Source organism: Sceloporus occidentalis, unplaced genomic scaffold (genome assembly GCF_023333645.1).
Source record: "Sceloporus occidentalis isolate IW3139 unplaced genomic scaffold, rSceOcc1.0.p SCAF_309, whole genome shotgun sequence".
NCBI classification, from domain to species: domain Eukaryota; kingdom Metazoa; phylum Chordata; class Lepidosauria; order Squamata; family Phrynosomatidae; genus Sceloporus; species Sceloporus occidentalis.
The window spans coordinates 626542-647442 of record NW_028317289.1 but is presented as its reverse complement, the minus strand read 5'-3'; the positions used below and the strand labels follow the sequence as shown (position 1 = coordinate 647442).

General features: G+C 42.4%; 1 protein-coding gene across 2 annotated transcripts in view; it reads left to right on the top strand.

Annotated features, from left to right (window-relative positions):
* Window positions 1-6775: 6775 nt before the first annotated feature.
* The window catches only part of LOC149274938 (frizzled-3), a 29374-nt gene continuing 15248 nt past the window's right edge, over window positions 6776-20901 (top strand). Inside the window, exons 1-4 of one of the 2 annotated variants that reach the window (XM_089505085.1) lie at window positions 6845-6982; window positions 7810-7841; window positions 9819-9834; window positions 20581-20777. In XM_089505085.1, the coding sequence (XP_089361211.1) occupies window positions 6866-6982; window positions 7810-7841; window positions 9819-9834; window positions 20581-20777 (362 nt within the window). In that variant the 5' untranslated portion in view covers window positions 6845-6865. Of the gene's footprint in view, window positions 6983-7809; window positions 7842-9818; window positions 9835-20580; window positions 20778-20901 lie in introns of both variants that reach the window. The other variant, XM_089505084.1, reaches the window with a different exon arrangement.

Sequence of the window (20901 nt, the reverse complement as noted above, 5' to 3'; positions counted from 1 at the left end):
AACAAGGTGTGTGACATCATCTATTCACAGGCTGATGTCATCAACATATCTATAGGAGCAGAGACATCTATACCCTGCGCATACACCCTGCAGGGGAGCCATACACAGCAGAAAAACTTGAATGGTCACCAAAGGCGAGGGACACTCACTGCTTCTTCAGATATAACATCCTGTCTGTTCCAGAAAAGCATTAAAGGGGAAATTTTTTTATTCCTAGTTTTCTTTTTTATCCCAGTTGTAGTTTTGCCCCATAATATAATGTTTTCAGGCAGCTGCATATCAGCCGTTTGTATCTCGCTCCGTTATCTGATCCCCGATCTACTAAACCCCCGACTCCTTATCATACTGCCTGTGGGGAACAATAGAATGCCTCGGTCTTAATCACCCAGCTGCACTCTCTGACTAAGGAAAGTCTATGGAGGAACGGACTTCATAAAGCATCAGCTCATTGTGGTGTTTAAAACATAAAGTCACCCAAAATATCACATGACTGACAGCAATGGCCCCCCCAGGTTTGGAGATAAAATGACCGACATTACTGTATACAGCGCTGGGGGTTATATTACTGTATAGAGCGCTGGGGGTTATATTACTGTATACATCGCTGGGGGGTTATATTACTGTATACAGTGCTGGGGGTTATATTACTGTATACAGCCCTGGGGGGATATATTACTGTATAGAGCGCTGGAGGGTTATATTACTGTATACAGCGCTGGGGGGTTATATTACTGTATACAGTGCTGGGGGTTATATTACTGTATACAGCGCTGGGGGTTATATTACTGTATACAGTGCTGGGGGTTATATTACTGTATACAGCGCTGGGGGTTATATTACTGTATACAGCTCTGGGGGCTATATTACTGTATACAGCGCTGGGGGTTATATTACTGTATACAGCGCTGGGGGTTATATTACTGTATAGAGCGCTGGGGGGTTATATTACTGTATACAGCGCTGGGGTGTTATATTACTGTATACAGCGCTGGGGGGTTATATTACTGTATACAGCGCTGGGGGGTTATATTACTGTATACAGCGCTGGGGGGTTATATTACTGTATACAGCACTGGGGGTTATATTACTGTATACAGCGCTGGGGGGTTATATTACTGTATACAGCGCTGGGGTGTTATATTACTGTATACAGCGCTGGGGGGTTATATTACTGTATACAGCGCTGGGGGTTATATTACTGTATACAGCGCTGGGGGGTTATATTACTGTATACAGCGCTGGGGGTTATATTACTGTATAGAGCGCTGGGGGGTTATATTACTGTATACAGCGCTGGGGTGTTATATTACTGTATACAGCGCTGGGGGGTTATATTACTGTATACAGCGCTGGGGGGTTATATTACTGTATACAGCGCTGGGGGGTTATATTACTGTATAGAGCGCTGGGGGTTATATTACTGTATACATCGCTGGGGGGTTATATTACTGTATACAGTGCTGGGGGTTATATTACTGTATACAGCCCTGGGGGGATATATTACTGTATAGAGCGCTGGAGGGTTATATTACTGTATACAGCGCTGGGGGGTTATATTACTGTATACAGTGCTGGGGGTTATATTACTGTATACAGCGCTGGGGGTTATATTACTGTATACAGTGCTGGGGGTTATATTACTGTATACAGCGCTGGGGGTTATATTACTGTATACAGCTCTGGGGGCTATATTACTGTATACAGCGCTGGGGGTTATATTACTGTATACAGCGCTGGGGGTTATATTACTGTATAGAGCGCTGGGGGGTTATATTACTGTATAGAGCGCTGGGGGGTTATATTACTGTATACAGCGCTGGGGTGTTATATTACTGTATACAGCGCTGGGGGGTTATATTACTGTATACAGCGCTGGGGGGTTATATTACTGTATACAGCGCTGGGGGGTTATATTACTGTATACAGCGCTGGGGGTTATATTACTGTATAGAGCGCTGGGGGGTTATATTACTGTATACAGCGCTGGGGTGTTATATTACTGTATACAGCGCTGGGGGGTTATATTACTGTATACAGCGCTGGGGGGTTATATTACTGTATACAGCGCTGGGGGGTTATATTACTGTATACAGCGCTGGGGGTTATATTACTGTATAGAGCGCTGGGGGGTTATATTACTGTATACAGCGCTGGGGTGTTATATTACTGTATACAGCGCTGGGGGGTTATATTACTGTATACAGCGCTGGGGGGTTATATTACTGTATACAGCGCTGGGTCTCTCAGCCTCGGATAACAACAACATCCCTCATAATAATACCGCCGGCGCTTTAAGGCCAGCCACCACCTGACAACACGGCTGGATATGCGCGGCCGCACGCTATGATCATGTGGGTATGGTGCCGATGGCATTTGCTTCTGTGCCAGATGGCCAATCTGTGCCTTATAATAATAATAACAATAATAATAATCATCATAATAACAATAATTACCATTCAATGTAGATAAGAATTAACCCTATAGTCACTGGTGAACAATGTGCGGCCTCCAAGCATCCGCCTGCACTATCCCAATATATCAATGAATGGAGAAGTAGCAGCAGTGATAATAAATAATAATAATAATAATAATAATAATAGTGAATTACCTTCCGCAAGGCCCCTAGACCACGACCAGTGTGCAGTTGCGTCGTTACTATGGAAACAGGCCAGAGCCACACACCCCCATGTTGGCCGCCCGTGTGGCTCCAGTCTCCGCCTGCCCCAATCGTTGCCGTGGTTACCACTATGGTTATTCTGATTGGAAAGTAAATCGGACCAAGCCCCGCCCTATAGTTTTGAACGCAGCGACTCTTTCCGTCGGATATAGCGGTGAACCGGCTGGTTAACGGGAGACGTGACAGAGCCGGGGCAGGTGGGTGTTTGGTGTATCGGTGAGGAGTACCCTGCCCCCACTGAGCTGTTACTGTCGGTGCATGAGCAATTACAAGGGGCGTGGTCTCCAGCTCATTGAATGGGCGTGCCCTGTCTCTGAAGGACAGTGAGGGGCTGTTTCGTCGACTCGCCAGTAGAGGGCGAGTGGGAGGTGTGTCCCAGCCCCCGGAGGTGTGTCTCCATGATCGGTGGGTGTGTGCAATAGGCGTGTCTCCGCGTTGAGGAGGCGTGGCGTGTGTCCGCAGCGGTACGAGCGGTCAGTGTGCTGCTTATTCTCCTCGCTGCAGCCGGTGCAGCTGCTACACAGTCTGCCGGTGAGTACCTGGGGGGGATGGGCGAACCGTCAGCCTGCTGGGTACTGGGCTTCAAGCGGAGTGCAGGGAGCAGCTGGTACGTTCCCACCCGGACAGTTCGTGTGTAGGGGGGGCTGATTGAGCTCTCTGCCCGCAGTGCTGTGCAGGGCGAGCCGGCCGGGGGTATACCGGGGCTGTACGGGCATCACAGCATACATACGGAGGGGTCGCTGTGCATGTACGGGCTGCGGCATAGGGACAGACTGACTAAATATGCGTGATGGGCTTTCTGCAGCGCAGACTGACATTATTTTATAGCGGCATGCTGGGATATGTGTATAGTGGCATTAGGCAGGCATGCTGGAACATATATAATGTATCTGTATGATATGTGATATAGTGGTGTTATTATATATGCAATATGATGGGCGTGTGTGTGTGTATGTGTATATATATATATATTGTTTATGTGCTGTCATATTCAGTGGTGAGGTTTAAAGGGTTAATATATACGTCGTCTCCTATAGATAATCTGGGGCCGCTGGGTATCAAGTTGTCGTTATTAGGAGGGATTATCCCCAGATTTATCTGTCATTAGCGCCGTGACACGATAATCACAAATCACCCCCCCCCCAAAAAAGATTTCCGTTAATATTTACGTTTTTTTGTGTACAAAAATATTTCTGTTCAACGGCGTGACGTATGACGCCATCCTACGGGGTCTCGGGAGGCTCCTGGTCAATTGTTGTTATGGTAACAAAGTATCCGTTTTCCTTGATATAATAATAATAATAGAATAAAAAGTAGCAAAAAAAAAATACAGGCTTCTGGCATAAATATATAGAAAAATATAAATATATAAACTGAATGAAAATGCCTAAAAGTCCAGACTTGTAGCCGCGGGTGTACGGTGTCAGGGATTTCAGCCAGTCGGCTCTATCACCAGCAAGCATTTCTTTTATGAAGCGCTAACATAGTCTGTGGCGCGGTACAAACGGAAACTGGTTAACTCATACATAACATTTACACATACAGCAGGAGCCGAGGGTCTCTTATCATCTAGCCTTAGCGGGCTTTCATACAACGCTCCAGGCAGGAATACCGGGCCCCCGAGGGCCCGGCACAGAAGCTTACAATCTAAATGTTGGGTCAAATCAGTATCTTCTGCCACGTGACCTTGCTGCACGCCCCGTTGGTGTGCTAGGGGTTAATGAGCCTTTGATGTCACCGTCAATGTACCTCAGTGATAGGGGTCTGTCCGCGGCTCGGCCCTTTCAAACCGGTTCCATTGTCTCGCGTTATTGATTAAGACAATGCCTTTGTATTCGGAATCGCGTAGCATGGAAGCCAACATGTAAGAAGCCGTAGCCCATGCGCGATGTCGCGCTTATCGACGCTAACGGTCTAGAATGTTGGTGCTTTGGCCCGTTTTTATGTCTGATTAACCCTTTGTTTCTATCTGAACTCCGGTGGAATTATTTAAAGGGACAGACCCCAGTCCTGGGGGTAACCCGTCACTCTGCCCCCCCCCTTACATTCCAGGGTAGCGTTTCTTGGAAGTTCCGCATGATGTCATTATTTAGAATGCCGGTGAATAGAGCGTTCCGTCCGCTCGAGGCTCGCGCATTCTCTCCGACTGATCCTGAAATATCATATGTTTGTCTTTCCTGCGCACGGAGGGACTTGTAATCCGATGCAGGGTTTACTGTCACTAATTGCCTGCTTGTAGTCAGATGTTTGCCGTGGCTGTGAAAGCCGCGCACGTCCGGGGCGACTGATCTCCTAAACTGACCTGGATCTTCCTAAAGCCAAGGGAAAAAAAAATGATTGAAATTAGTTGGCCTCAGTCTGTGTTAGACGTCGTTGGGTTTATTCACTAAAGAATTAGGTTGGGCTGACTCTGGTTCTTCATACGGCAAAAAGTAGATCCAATGATGATGGATATCAAGACCAATTCGGCCCCATCCGGCCCCCATCTAGTCTGCTATGTTCTCCTGCTCAAACCTTAATCAGTCGTCGGTCTCGTCTTAGATTCAGGAGCCGTATGTCTGTCCCATGCACGTTTAATACCCTCACTGTATTACTCTCTACCACCTCTGCTGGGAGGCTGCTCCACTTATCTACCACCCTCTCAGTAAAGTAAAACTTCCTTACATGACATCTCAGCCTCTGACCCTCTAGTCTTAGATTCTGGTCTCTTGTTCTATCTTTGCTCCTCCTTTGAAATAAACTTTGTTAAACCCCTTTTATGTATTTAAATGTCTCTCTCCCATCTACTCTTTCTTCTCCCCCCCCCCCCCCCAAGCCGGACACATTGAGACCCCTCAGTCTTTCCTGAACATTTTAATCCTGCAAACCATTCCGGATTTGGGTCGCCCTCCTCTGAACTCTCTCTCTAGAACGTCATTATCCTTCTGGAGTCAGCTGGGTGAATAAACCCCATAAGATGTGGCACCGTATGCAAATTAATACTACTAGCTTATTTTGCATATGAGGCTGCAAAGGGGTTGCTGGGAAACATTTCTAATATTGACTTTTTCCACCCAATTTTCAGCCGATCCGTCATTTTGAATATTAATAAATTCCCCCCGTATCGGGTGCATAGCAACAGAGCCCCCTATTTTTATATATAATATAAATATATATATATATATATTACGGTATATTTCCTTTTTTCTCATTGGCCGGCATCAGGTCCTTTTATCGCTGTAGGAATATTTTTTAAATATAAATGGTTTCCATGGCAAAGCTCTGGTTACTTTTCTTGTTACCAGTAATGCGGATCGGCCACTTATTATTCCAAAAACAGGAAAGGCCCGAGGCCGCTGCACGCTGGAGATGAATCGGCCCTCGGTGGCTTTCATGTCATCGCGATGACCCTCCCGCCATAAATCATTTCGTCATCGGACATTAAAACTGTAAAGACATGCTGTTATCCCTTTAACCCTATGTGTGCCAACACTACGCGTGTAACGTTAGATTCAGGAGCCGTATGCCTATCCCAATGCGTGTTTAAATCCCCTCACTGTGTTAGCCTCTACCGCTTCCGCTGGGGGGCTGTTCCACTTATCGACCACCCTCTATCAGAACCAGTATCAAGCATAAAACCTATCTGCCGTTCCACATTTAAACGGGAGGTAGGTAGCGTTTATTTGGGAGATGCCTGCAGCTTTGCCAACACCAGATAGAAAGGTTGGCCGAATTAAAGGGACGCTGGGCTACCGGACCATGATGTCATAACGTGATCGGCAAAAAAGGAAAATGTTTAATTCTTTATAGGATCTTCAGAATTACTTAAAATTAATTTATTAATGAATTATTTGTGACTTTTTTTTCTTTTTTTTTTCTGACAGGTTAAAGAAAAAAAAAATTATATTTTTTTTTATCCCCCATTCTAAAGTAAAATGGAGACTCTTGTTTGGGAGTGCGGCTAACCGGCGACGATCTCCAAGATGCTTTGCATTGAACGCCGCTTGAAATCCGAACGCTGGAGTAACGGCGTCGTTCCAAGGCATTCCCCATGACCGACGCCAAGTGGAAGCGTCGCCCCGAGCCGTCTCCGAGCAGCTGACGCCGTGACGGTATATGATGGCGGCATACTGGATCTTACGCTGCGGGCTGTTCCTTGCGCTGGCGGGGCGCGTCGTGGCGCACAGTCTTTTTGCCTGCGAACCCATAATGCTGAGAATGTGCCAAGACCTGCCGTACAACTCAACGTTCATGCCCAACCTTCTCAACCACTACGACCAGCAGACCGCGGCCCTCGCCATGGAGGTAAGATGTGACGGGAACCACGTATCCGGATACCGGCGGGGATTCCCAATGCTGAAAATAATAAATCGTAATATAATGCATTCTATAAATATTATATACATTTTTTATATAAAAATATATTATATAATATATATTTATATATTATATATAAATAAATATATCCGTCAAACATCATTTTTTTGACGGCTCTGCAGCATTTCCCATGCTCCTGTAGAGAGTTTGTATGTGAAATACTCTGCAGAACCACCTGGGCTCCTTGTGCAGTTAAAATCATTTTTTTGTGTATTTTTTTTACATTTTTTTTTTTTTATTATTTCTTTTAATATTTTTTTTTTTTTATGTATTCGCACGCGCACTCTATGTCCCCCAAAAAAATAAAATTAAAAAAATTGGTGGAGTTCGTCAGCTTTTTACAGGTTTTTTTTTTTTTCAAAATCCGAAATGATCAACGGTCGTGTTAGCCGTGAGAAAAGAGGAGAAACGTTGAGATAAAATGGCACCATTTGGGACCGTCTTGCTGTCTGGGGCAGGACCAAAGCTCGGGCGCCGGTGTCACGTTCCCTTCCTGAAATGGAGAAGAGGGCAATTAGGCACGGGGGCAATGCTGCCAGGTGGGGAAAGTGTGCCGCTTCCCTTGTGGAGCCGAGGGCAGCTGCCCCTCTTGCCCTGGGAGACTTAGAGCCTTGATCCGCGCAGCCGGGGTCATTTAAGGACAACGTGGAACTTGTGCATAAGGGAAAAGGGCTGACGAGTACGCCCGGAGCGGTGCTACTGAAAAAGGGCTGGGGGGGTCCGCACGACTGGCCCACCATAGTTCCTGGCTATACCTGTTGACCCGGGATGTCCAGTTCTGTTTTAGGCTCTCCCTAATTCACCCGCAATAAACCAATTATCTGCGAGTCGCCCGTTACTCCGAAAACTGGTTGTGTTTATTGTAATCATTGCCTTATATACGTCTGTGTGCGCTCATCGCCTTGCTTCCTATAGGTCAATTCCATAGGCTCCACCCCCACCTGTTAAACTGTAAGAAGTTTAAAAATGACTTTTTTTTAAAAAAAATTTTAATATCGCATTTGATAATAGACTAATGGTTCTCATGGCATTAATCCCCCCATTCCCCCCCCCTTACGCCGGCACTGAAAGTGTTAAACAGACCAGTCCGGTGGCATTCCCTGCTTTGAAGAAGATCGGCGATTAGTAAACAACCCGTTCCTCTATGAAAAATTACGCTCGCTTTGAAGTTTTTGAACTCGGGGTGGGGGGGGAGGGATTTGTTCAGGTGGAGCGGATTACTTATTAACCTAGCGTGGACCGCATGGCTGCGGTCCCGGTGCACAAAGGGTTGATTATCATTGTTATTTATTGAATGGTGTAGCGCCAGCATACTCTGCAGCGCTGTACAATATGTCGTTGAGGGGTTGCTTTGTATGTAGCATAATATGTATTGCTTCCCAGGGGACAAACAAAAAAATATATATATGTATATTAAAAAAAAAAATAAAAAAAAAAAATTCAGAAAATCCCCGTCTTGCAATTTTAGGTTTGCCGTGAAGTGAAATGAGATCCCAGGCCTGAAATCTATTATTAAAAATATATTGAAACGGCGGAACTTTTTAAAAAAAAATAAAAATAAAATATTAAATTAAAAAAAAAATAATAAAATAAATTAAAAATGAAGCATGTAAGAGTTATATGCAGGTTTGTTTACAGGAGCCAGGCAATGCATAGAATAATGCTCCCGGGGTTAATACATTATGTGTCCTCGGAACAATGGCGGTATTAGCTGGACAAGGGGGAGGGAAGCGGATGTACTGATGGGAGGAAATCGGAGCATCCTTGCACCTGTGCTGCTCTACGGCTGGGCGTGGAGGAGAGCGGTAGTTCTGTGTCCCGTACAATAGGAGGTAACGCCGCGGGGACGGGCCGCAGGGACAGGCCGCTGTCAGTGGGGATTTATTAAACAGGTGTAATATTTAAGATCTGTGGTCCGGTTCGGATGGGCAGTTTCGGGTCACTGGGTTTCTATCAATGCTTTGACCGCCGCGATGTAACCGGCTCTGCATGACGGATCTGGAGGGTCACGGGGGTATCGGGTAACTTATTCCACGATGCCCGGCTGTCGTAAACATACATACGCACCGTCGCACGCGTTTCGGGGAGATGACAATTATTTTGGCGTTAAAAGGACAGTTTAATGTTCTATGGAGCCCCAGCGGAGAAAAACAAATCCAAATTAAAGTGCTTTGTGTACTTTTAATATACATTTTTTGAAACATTTAAAATAAAATACTTTAGGGAGAAGCTGCAGCTCTGTGATCTGAATGTTCCTGCCACTAATTGGATGCTTAGAGTAGCCAATCAGTGGCAGGAAAGGGTTCCCATTGAAATCAGTGCGAGTGCCTTCCGCGCATGCAGCCATGGAGTCTCATTAGATACCCCCTCACCTCGGGTGGTGGGGAAAGGGGCAAATACCTAAATAATAATACATTTGCAAGAGGGGGCATCATGTATCCTAAAGGGATAGCCCCTGGCTGTCTTATGAATAGAAGTGTACAGGATGGCTGGAGGGAGAAAAGGGTGCCAGTGCCCATCCTAATGCATACGACCTTCAGAAAATCCCCAAAAACTCACTTTTCTAAGTTACGCTTTTTTTTTTTTTTTTTTTCTTTCTTTCTTTAATGAAAAGCGTATTTTATTACAAGAAAGATTGATTAGACGAAATAGCCTAGAACTCGGTTTAAAGAATAAAGCCTGTTCGTAAGAAACACAGCCAATGTAACGGCCTTAGGCTTTGGCTTAAAGTGACCACAATTCCCATCATGCTGTGCTCTACATCTCCCGTGGGTCGGCTGCCAACCATCATAGGAATTGTAGTTTGCTGTCTGCTCATTCTTGCTAAAAGCTATATGGCTCCCGATGGGTTTGTTTCCTGGCGGCCATCTGTTTGGGACTCCATTAACCCCTGTTAACCCTTTGTAGGCATTCCTCCTAAGCAGCTGCCCACTAGAGATTTATGTATGGTTTAGTCAACTGGGTGCCTAGCCAGCCCCACGTCAATCCATCCCGGGGCATGTTCTCATCATTAAAACACACTGTGCACTTGCTATCGGCCATCAGAGTAATGAAAGGGAGGCTTCCCAGAGAGGGCCACTAAAGGCTTTTTGTTTGGGAACGCTCAGAGAAAACCATTGTGCAATTATTAACCACAATTATAAGGTCAGGGCGAGATCGGTGCTTCCTATACCCTGGCAAATGGCAAACCATCTCCGGTGTATTGTGCTAACTGAGTTCCTCGCAAACAATAAAAAATGCTACATTATATCTTGCATTTTGTAGAAATACTTTCCTATTATTTTTTTTACTTATTTTTTCTCCCCCCTTTTTTTAAAATATTTTTCTTTGAAGTCTGCGTTGAACATTTTATGCTTCGCTGAACTGCGACGCTATCGAGGGTGACCACTCTGACCATAATTAATCACTTTCCGTCCTTACTTTCACAAATGATCAATAACCCCATATATTTATTATTCCACTTGGAAATATTTAATCTCAACACCGCGGGATGGAATTTTATTTACTGTATTTATTTTGTTCATTTTTCACCAATCAAGACAAAGTTTTATGGTAGAGATTCCCCATAGCCAGTCCTTCTTTTTTTGTTTTTTTTGTTTTGTTAGCGGCTTTTTCAAAGACTTGGAACTAAAATACTACATTTCTTTTAACGTAAAGGTTTGAGTTATTTCTGTAAAGATGTAACTGCTTCGCAGGACACTACGATGTTTGAATTTCAGTGTGGAATGTCTGTCCCTGTAGACGGGAGAAGGCATATTCTTCTCTATTTTCCACAACTAACTGTGGCTTCCCTTATTTTCCTGTTCATCGTATTCCAAGGAAAACACTTCTTCATGTTTAAAATCTTACATAGTGTTTCCTCATCTTAGTTTTATGTATATTTTATAATTATTATGCTTATTATTACTCAATGGCAAGAGATCCTTTATGAAACTGGGAGGAAAGCAAGGACAAAACTAGGTGATCCGGCTGGCAATACGCCATCGACCGGATACATTTTAGGAAATACGTTTTAACCGTTGAGAACATTCCAGTTCCTACTCCACAGAGTTCCACGGAAGAAGGTAACTTGGTCGACATGAATTAAATATCTGAATTAAATACGTTAGCTGTGTTGTTTTTATAAACATATTGTTTTATCTTTTTTGTTTATTTTAGAAACTTTTTTTTTAATTTTATTTTTTTTACTTTTTTTGGTTTGAACAAGTTTTCCTATTTTTTTTTAATTTTTTTTATTTTTTTTTTGTGTCTTTCTTTCAAAAACGTACCCAAATTTATTACACCAGGAATTAAGCCTTGAGATGTCAGAGCAGATGTCGGTCTCACTGATCTGCTAATTTTGCAGTTTGTTGTGACTGCAGCGAGGTATGATGTCCATGCCAGGGCTGCGTAGTCTGTAGCTCCACTTCTAGCCTCCCCTAGCGTATATTTTTACCTCTTTCATCATTATATATATATATAATTTAATTTTTTAATTCAATAAAATATATCATATGGACATTGTTACAATTGCCTCTTGTGACATAAAAAAAACAGGTTTTATGCTGAATTGAAGCTCAGGGAGCGTGGTGGCGACCAATTTAACTGGGGGCAAAGGCAAAGTATCAGTCAGGGGGTTGTCCCTTAAAATCAGGGACCTGGGGCACATTAGCAACTTTTATGCATAGTCTGCTTCAGTAATTAAATAACTTCTTTTTGTAGCAGCTGTTGTACTTTGTCATGTAATAATATTGTGTCTTTTATCACAGAAGCGTTTTGATGTACCCCATTCCAGTGCTCCATATGATAAATTCTGTAACGTACCTCTATAAGAAAAAGGAAGGAATTGGCACAAGAATAAAATCTCGTTAATATCGGGGGAAACTAATATTAAGGTGGAACCGGAGCAGCCAAATCTGCTTAATTTGGGGAGCTTCTATATATTTAAAGGGGTCCTTAGACTGTCGGGAATGCGGTAAAGCTTTTCCCTTTTTAGTGAAAGTGAGATCTGTAAGAATCGAACCCATTGTCTGAGGGTGGATTGTCCTTGGTCGCCCCGCTGTGCCTGGTCAGGGGTCTCTGTGTCATTGTCCAAAAGGTTGTGGTGTGAGGTTCCTATTCTTTCGGATAAGAGAATTACCCCCTTTGTGTCTTCGGATCCTCATCGCTTCGGTTCTTCCCTCCTTTGTTCAGCCTCTAATCTATACCACTAGCTCGCCGAAAACAAAATGTAGGGACAACCTATGTCCGGCGGCCACAAATCATTATAGATGTGACCCATTCCACACCAGGGCTACCCTTTGTAAATCATCCTGTTCTAAAAACATGGCCCCCAAAGACGTCTGCACCACGTCCAGGCTCTTATCGCAGAAATCTTGCCAGTAAAGAGAAATATATATATATTTTTTTTTTTTTTATAACTGTTTTTTGCTTAATATTATAAGTATTTTTATTACTAATAAAAATGTTATTTATATTTTTATTTATATTTGCCCTGCAAACGGCTAATCTCCCGAAAGAACCTTCAAACGGTTGGAAGGTGGCACCTTGCGTCTGTAGTACATCCGATTTATTACCGAAAATATCTCACAGCCTAAATCTCCCGAAATGACACACATAGCTTATAAAAACGCAGTGTACGCGCTTCTTGGATCGGTAGAACGCCTCTGTAAATAGACCGCCTTCAGTAATCTCGCCCTCACTAAGATCATTTTACTAATGATAGGGTCGATATCTTCCAGCCCCATCCGGTGAGTTTTACAATTATATACCTTAACAAGGTGCGAACGGCTGCTACGAGCGTTAATCCTTTGTCTAACAAACCTGCGATTATCACCGTTACATCCACAACACATCATTTTTTACTTTTTTTTTTTTTTTTAGCCCTCTCTGGGCCAGAGGGCCGCAAAGTGGACAGTAGACATAAAGAACTTTGAAGGTTTCCTTCAACTGGGGACTGGGTGGGGAGGGTCGAGAAGAATATGTATTTTTATATTTTTTTTCTGTTTCTTGGAACTTTATCGATCAGTATGGGGGTTTTCGGGGGCGGGAGGCTTGGATCTGCTTTATTCTTTGTACAAACTTCAATTGAATTGAGAAAGAATGTATAGTATTCCCTTATGACGTTCTTTGATTTTTTTTGGGGGGGGGTTCCCTTTCTCAGGGTTTGCAGAGGGAATGTATCAGCTCTTGGTTGGGCTGGCGGGGTAACCAGGCATTTTTATGTCGTCCGAGCTTAAACCCATGTTCTAATCATCTCGGGCGGTTCGGTCCAGTGCTTTGGTAGGACCACTAAACCCAGCTCTCCCGTACCATTAAACTATAATTATGTAGAGAAGGAGACTTACAGGTTCGGAATAATGTTAGAAATGCTGTTCCTATTATTATGCGAACCGGTATTCTAGGTTTATCTAAAATATCTCCTGGAACCACCCTGAAACTTCTGAAGAGAGCCCTAGCCATTGAAACGTTACCTTAAGGGTGGGAGTTTTTACACAAAGGGTATGTTTCCATAATAACGTGCTATGGCTGTCACCCAGACGAGGTTGATGAGTGCCCACTCCAGTGTCGTGATGTCCTACTGAGCTTGCCTCATTTAGACGGCACGTGAAACAATGTATACAAAAAAAACCAGTGGCCTCCATCATACTTGAGCCGACTACTTTTATTCTTATATATCAAGAGACTGTATTCGCATACGTCAAAATATCAATAAAAAACCTTGTTTTTTTAACATTTTTCTTCTGTTTATCTTAAAATACTTTCTTACCTTTTTTTTGTTTTGTTTTCAATTATTTCTGCTTTTCATAAATCTTAAGGATAACATTTTCCTCCCATTTGCCATTATTTTTTTTATTATTATTTTTGCTAGATACCAATTTTAATTGTAAATGTATTTTTTTTTTTTTTAATCCGGAATCTGAAGTATACGAACCGACGGCGTTATCTTTTGAATATTCTAAGAGTTCAGTTCATAAACCTTTTTTCATAATTAAGTGCCTCTCCTTTCCCGAAACACCTGCTAATCACAGCGCATACTAAAGAGCCTTCAGATATCTGTGGTGTCAACAAGGTCCTACATGTTGGTTTCATGTACTGAGGATCCCTGCCCTGGGCATGTGTGGTGTTTCATCATAGATAAGATCACGATGTGGTCACTGATAACAGCGGAGACGTCGATTTCCACCGCTGTGCTCTCCCAGACACAAAGGGCCACGCTCTCCAGACGGGGCTGTACACCTGTCTCTCTCGGCCAAGAGACCAAACCACCCAAACCTGCTTTCTCCCCGTAAATGTCAAGTTAACTCCATCAGAGTGCTCTTAATGATCCTCGCGCGTTCCAAGACGGAATTGTCTGTCTCTTAAATCCTCAAAACGCGCTCGTTTCGGGCTTGTGGGATTAGGATCCCATTGTAATATAATTAGGAATGACAAACGCCATCAGACAAATTGGTCACTTTTTATTGTTTTAGGAAAATTTGGGGCAAACGCTACGAATCTAATCTGTTTTCTTTGAAACAATTGACTTTTTAACATCATCTTCACGCAGGTATTTTGTGAGTTTCTTTTATTTTGACCTATTTTTCTTTTTTCAGCTTTTTTTTTTTTTTAATGATAAAAACTTAATTACAATGTTTAAATCCAGATAGGATCACTTTGGATATTTGGAATTTGTCACAATGTTTCCTTTACTGGGGGTTTAATTTAAAAGGAGAACCTCACCGTTTTTTATTTCTGTATCGGATTAAAATACACGGTTTTTTTTTGTTTGTTTGTTTTGTTTTAAACCAGTTGAAATTTTTGCCCGGATATCTGTAGAAAGGCTGTAGCATCTAATACATGTTGGTTTGTGGGTTTCTCAGAAAATTTTTTTCCCATCTCCCATCTGAATTTTTTTAATTTTTTTTTTAAGGGAACGAAAACTAATTTGGAGATACATTTTTAGAGAATCATCTTAAATTTTAGCGATGCTGACGTGACCGTGTAACCTTTTTTGAGATTCATATTTCCTGTTAGAGGAAGGAAAAAGGTGTCATTTACCTGCTGCTACATAAAAGAAGAATTAGAGCTCTGCGGAAGAGCACCGGGTCGCCTTCACAAGTATAATTTAGGATTCCATGCGTTGACAGAGCTCCACATATTTGACATTTTTTATGTGTATTTTTTTTTTCTGCCAGCATAGTGGGGGAAGGTTTTTTTCCTTGCACCGTCTACTTCCTGCTGTGTCTTTGTCATTTTCCTGTAGCCCACCAATCAATGCAGTAAGCATGAACGTGTATACTGTACCCCCGCGGGGCTTATATCTCCCAGCTGTCTGGATTGGGGACCCATGTATTATATTATTGTATACATTTTAATGCCTATGCTAGCTGAGATGGCCCCTTTAATCTCCACGGTGTCTCCTGTGGAATCCCCCCCCCATATGCTTTTGCCTGTTTGCTTGCCCCCCTATCTATATTCCCTGCAGGAGATGCCCCGTTTAAATTAACACCCCCCTTGCAAACGCATGGAGGTATTCTGCAGAGTGCTTTTTTTGTATTTGGGTGGAAAAAATAATTCTAAATTTACATAGAATAAGTTCCAGAATAATAATGATTACATTAAATAATTGCTAAAAAAAAAAAAAAAAAAATCCGGCATAGATTTAATTGCCCACCGGACAGTTTTTTTTATGTGTCGGGGGGGGCGTAGTAAGACTAAGCTTCCCAAGCTAGGGCCCACAGAATGGGGGTTGCTATGGTTACCCAGGCTTTTGTGGCCTGACAAAAGTTGGCATTTGGATTTTCTGGAGGCAAATCTGCCCTTTGACTCTGTACCCTTTTCACACCCTTGGCTAAGCTTGGCCTGCTGCTACGCATGAAGGGGCGTCAGCTCTGTGGGGGAGGTTTCCATGGTTACCAAGATGGAATTGTGAGAGGAGTAGGCCTGAAAAAAAGAGAGTACAAAGAATCCCTTAATTTGAATTCAAACGCCCCTCATCTTTGTGCCCATTCGCAGCGAATAATTCCGACCAGAAACTTGTTCTTCCAATTTGTTTCAGTTATTTAGCGCCCCTTTTCTTCGGACTCCGCTAAGACAAAACCAAACAAGCACGGGGCGTCCAAAAACAAGAAAAGTGTGTTTCGGGATTTTTTCCCCCTACTTTTTATAAGAAAAATATTATTTATAAACGTCTCGTATCCTTACAGCCAGCTTTTCAGCTAATTAATTCGGTAAATAACGTGCCATGTGCTCGAGGCGGGAGCACAAAGCTCCCCTTTTGTGTTTTTTGGGGAGTTTTTGGACAGATTTGTGATTTATGACAGACTGTGGCTGTTTAATGTTTTTATTTTAACCCTCTAAATTCCCTGTTAAGTCACAGAGCATTTGTTAATTTGATTCTTTTGTCACTGGCTGAGACAATGGTCGCTGTGAGAACAAGCTATCAGAGTTCCCAGCATGCTCGGCGGTCCTCAGTCAACCAATAGGGAATTGAGACAGAATTGAGTACAATTTAAAAAATATATATTTATTTATTTATTTGGGGGGGGGGGGGCGTTGAATAGAATTTTATTTTCATGGAATTTTCAAATTTGTATTAAAAAAAAAAAAAAAAAAAAAAAATTCGTTTCATTTTAAAGAATTCAGGGTTTATTAGTTCTGTCTTCAGATTTATAATAGCTGACCAGGGAGTGATCCTCAAGAGACTCTTATGTAGTGATTAAATAAATTCCTTATTTAGTTATTTATGGTAAAAACCTATATTAAATCCTAAGATTTTGGGGTTCTTTGAATAAAAAAAAAACACACTTATATATATATATATATTTTAATTACGAGACTCCTTTATTTTTATTATATATTGTTCAATATATTTTTTATATATATATTTTTTTCCCATTAATTAGTTATTTGTGCGACATGATTGCATTTTGTGATTCTGCAGGGTGTATTGTGGGTACCATCAGATTTTATTAGATTATAAAGGTTTGGTTAAATATGTAGGTACAGTATATGGGCATTTAAAAAAAAATAAATTATATATATATATATATATATATATATATATATATATTTTTTTTTATTTTTTTTTTTCTTCCACGTTTTCCTGTCCTTTTTTTGTAAGGGGAGCTATGAATTTTTATAACCCATTTTAACCCAAACCTGATTATATTTGTTGGAGGCCGTGCCGACGCTGGTATCGATGGGAGGATAATCTCCAGAGACCCACGTATTCACCGATTTGGAAGCTCAAGATGTCCATCGGCTTCTCTCAGATGGATTGCTACGCGCTTCATTTCTGGCTGTGAAGCCGGGTCCCTGTAATCAGCATATGAATAAGTCTCATTCCCACGAGAATAGGCAGAAAAGAGGGGGCTGTGTATAGATCTCTGCATCGACTCTCAGATGCTGCATTAAGAAGCTACATACATACATACATACATACATACATACATACACACACACATATATATATATATATATATACGGTATATACACACACACACATATATATATATATATATATATATATATATATATATATATATATACACATGCACGCACACACTCGTGCACACACATACACTCATGCACACACACACACTTTATAGTTAGGAACAATAGAATGAAGCTTTCCCTTTCCGAAGCTGTGATCTCCTCTAAACCGCAAACATTTTAAAGGCAGATGTTTGTAACAAAGGAGGTCTTTGTAACGTTCTCAGAGCGAGGAGGGCTTTCTTCTCCCATGGCCTGCCTCGGGCGGAGGGCCCTTTTAATTTAACCACGTACCGGGGCTCATGGCCACTTCTTGGCGCTTTGAAAAGCTGCGGCGGACACGGCATGTTTGTTCGTTAAACCAGGACGTTGTACGCGAGGTCAAACCTCTAATCTCCCCGACTTCGCTCCAAGCCTGAATTCTGCTTTGGTTCGGGATACATAAATTACACGTTAACACATTTGTATAAGAAATAGAGCATGAATCGTGTTCGTTTCTGATGTTTTTATATATTCTTGATGAAAACGTATGTTTTTAGGGCAGATCTCTGAGCCTGATGATTTCCAGGCACATAGACCGCTGGATTCCTCGTGTCCGGTAACCGAAGGGTTAAAAGCACTGTAGGTTTTGTAAATAGAAGTGATGCCAGGCCTGGCAGGAGGGTAAATGTTAGTACTACGGCTGTGCTCGGTATCTAAGTGTCTTTCACCTTCCTGTCCTCCCAGTATAAACAGCTCCTGGCGTCCGGGCGCGTTGACTTAACGCAGCGTCTGTTTGCCTTTCTTGTTCCTCTTCTGAAAACCGATCTCGCCGTATAATTCCAGCGCTTACCGTATTAACCAATAACAGCGGATAAATATAAATATCGTCTTTGGTCTCCTGCTGTGATATAATCTCCGTTAGAATTTAGGAAGAAAACCCAATATAATATAAAATAAAAAAATATTAATTTAAAAAAATAAAAAAAATTGTTTTATTTTTTTTTTTATATATATATATATATATATATATAAAACACTTTCAAAAAGATGGTCAGCACTCTAGGTCTTTAAATTGACAATTTCATTTTATTCAAAGTCAAGTTGACTTGACTTTGAATAAAATGAAATTGTCAATTTAAAGACCTAGAGTGCTGACCATCTTTTTGAAAGTGTTTTATATGGAAACTGCTGGTTACTAGCACCGGGCTTGGAATATTTGGAATGGTGTGCAATGGACTCTGTGAGTAAATATATATATATATATATATATATATATATATATATATATATATATATATATATATATATATATATATATATATAAAAAGCATTTTATTTTTTTTATTTATGTGCTTATATCCAACATGGGGACCCCCCCCCCAGGAGCCAAACCGATGGTGGTTTGTTTTGTTTTTATTTTTTAGATATATAGATATAAACACAAACAAAACAAGTACAAAGTAGAAGAAAAAAAATTGAAATATACCTGTATTAAGTTATACTTTCAGTTTCGTGGGTCTTAGAGTCTAGAGGATGATCTCATATTTTAAGAATTATTTTAAAAAAATATATATATTTTTTAAAATAATTCTTAAAATATGAGATCATCCTCTAGACTAAAAACCCAAAAAAAAAAAAAGCGATTACCAAATATTTAAGGTGCTTTCTATAACTGGGTGCCTTATACTCCAATAAAAATTTATATTCTGGTATAATGTTAGTGGTATTGTCACCAGGCCCGGACTGGGACAAAAAAATAGGCCCGGGCATTTAAGCTCCCCCTTCTCACTATGTACCCCCTCTCACTATCTATCCCCTCTCCCCATTTCTCACTATCTAACCCCCCTCTGCCCCTTCTCACTGCACCCCCCTCCTTCACCCTACTTACCTTGTTGCCGGAGCAAGCAGCAACTGCGGCCGGACCGGACTGACTGGGCCTATACGGCCTCTACGGCCGCATTAACGCAGGGCATAAGGGGCACCTGCCCCTTCAGCCCGCCGCAACTGCGACCGGGTCCGCCACTCTAAGGGGCCGGGAAGCCCCCACCAGGGCCGGCCTTAGGGGTCTGCGGCCGCACAGGGCTTACATTAAAACATCGGGGTTTTTTCTTTTTAACTTTATTTAACATTCTCCATGTTAAATAAAGTTAACAAAAACTTTAAGATGGAGGATAACCTGATGTGGGGAATGAAGAAATCGTTGGCGTTCCCCTTTAAGAATTCAGCCGTGTGCGCTGCGCTGCGGGGACATATATCTCTCCTGGCAGGACGTTTACGAATACCAGTCTTGTTTGGATGAAATCTTCTCTAGTTACGGACGGACGACAAGGGTTTAAGCCGAAGCCCAGAGAAGAAATAATATTTAGGTGTCGGAATTCATGGCCTCTTTGGTGAAAAATGTGTTATTTACAGGCTTTTAAAATGAAACCAAATCATTGTCTTGTATGCACAGTCCCCGCCGGCCGGACAGCATCCACTTGTGCTAGATTCAGGAGCCGTATGTCTATCCCATGCATGTTTAATACCCTCTACCACCTCTGCTGGGAGACTGTTTCACTTACCTACCACCCTCTCAGTAAAGAATACAGATCCCATTGTATAATTGTGACCGTTCGCTTCTGAGTCGTGTGTTTTCAGCGGGGCGGCTTGACTCAAGCGATAAAGTAACCCGTAATGTTTTCGAAGTCAGACGCTTTGATTATTATGCCCGAAGTCGGAGAGAATCACAAGGGAGGTCCGGAGTGAGACGCCGAGGCGTGTAGTCAACAACTGTATACGCGATGTGTCTTAAGGGTTTTTGTCTAGACACAAGAATCCGCGCTTCTTAAAGTGACCTTTTCACCTGAAACAAAGCAGGGAATGTAATTACCAAGTGCAAACCTGTATACAAAAACCCGCTCCTCCTGCTGTAAAGACTCAAACCTTAATCAGTTGTTGGTCTCGTCTTAGATTCAGGAGCCGTATGTCTATCCCATGCATGTTTAATACCCTCACTGTATTACCCTCTACCACCTCTGCTGGGATGCTGTTCCACTTATCTACCTCCCTCTGCTTGTTTGGCCTGTTCTTGGGATTTTGTGCTGACGGCCGTCGTGTGTTTTTTCCTGCAGCCCTTCCACCCCATGGTGAATTTGGAGTGTTCGCGGGACCTGCGGCCCTTCCTGTGCGCTCTCTACGCCCCCGTGTGCACCGAGTACGGCCGCGTCACCCTGCCGTGCCGCAAGCTGTGCCAGCGGGCCTACAAGGACTGCTCCAAGCTGATGGACATGTTCGGGGTGCCTTGGCCAGAAGAAATGGAGTGCAGCCGGTGAGAGAACTGAGCTCGATTGCAGTACTTAAAGGGTTAAACAGCCAAGCAGTGTGGTTCACATTGCATACCTCCCAAGAGCCCCCCTCTCCTCCCCTGATGCCCCTCTTTTCTAGGAATGTTT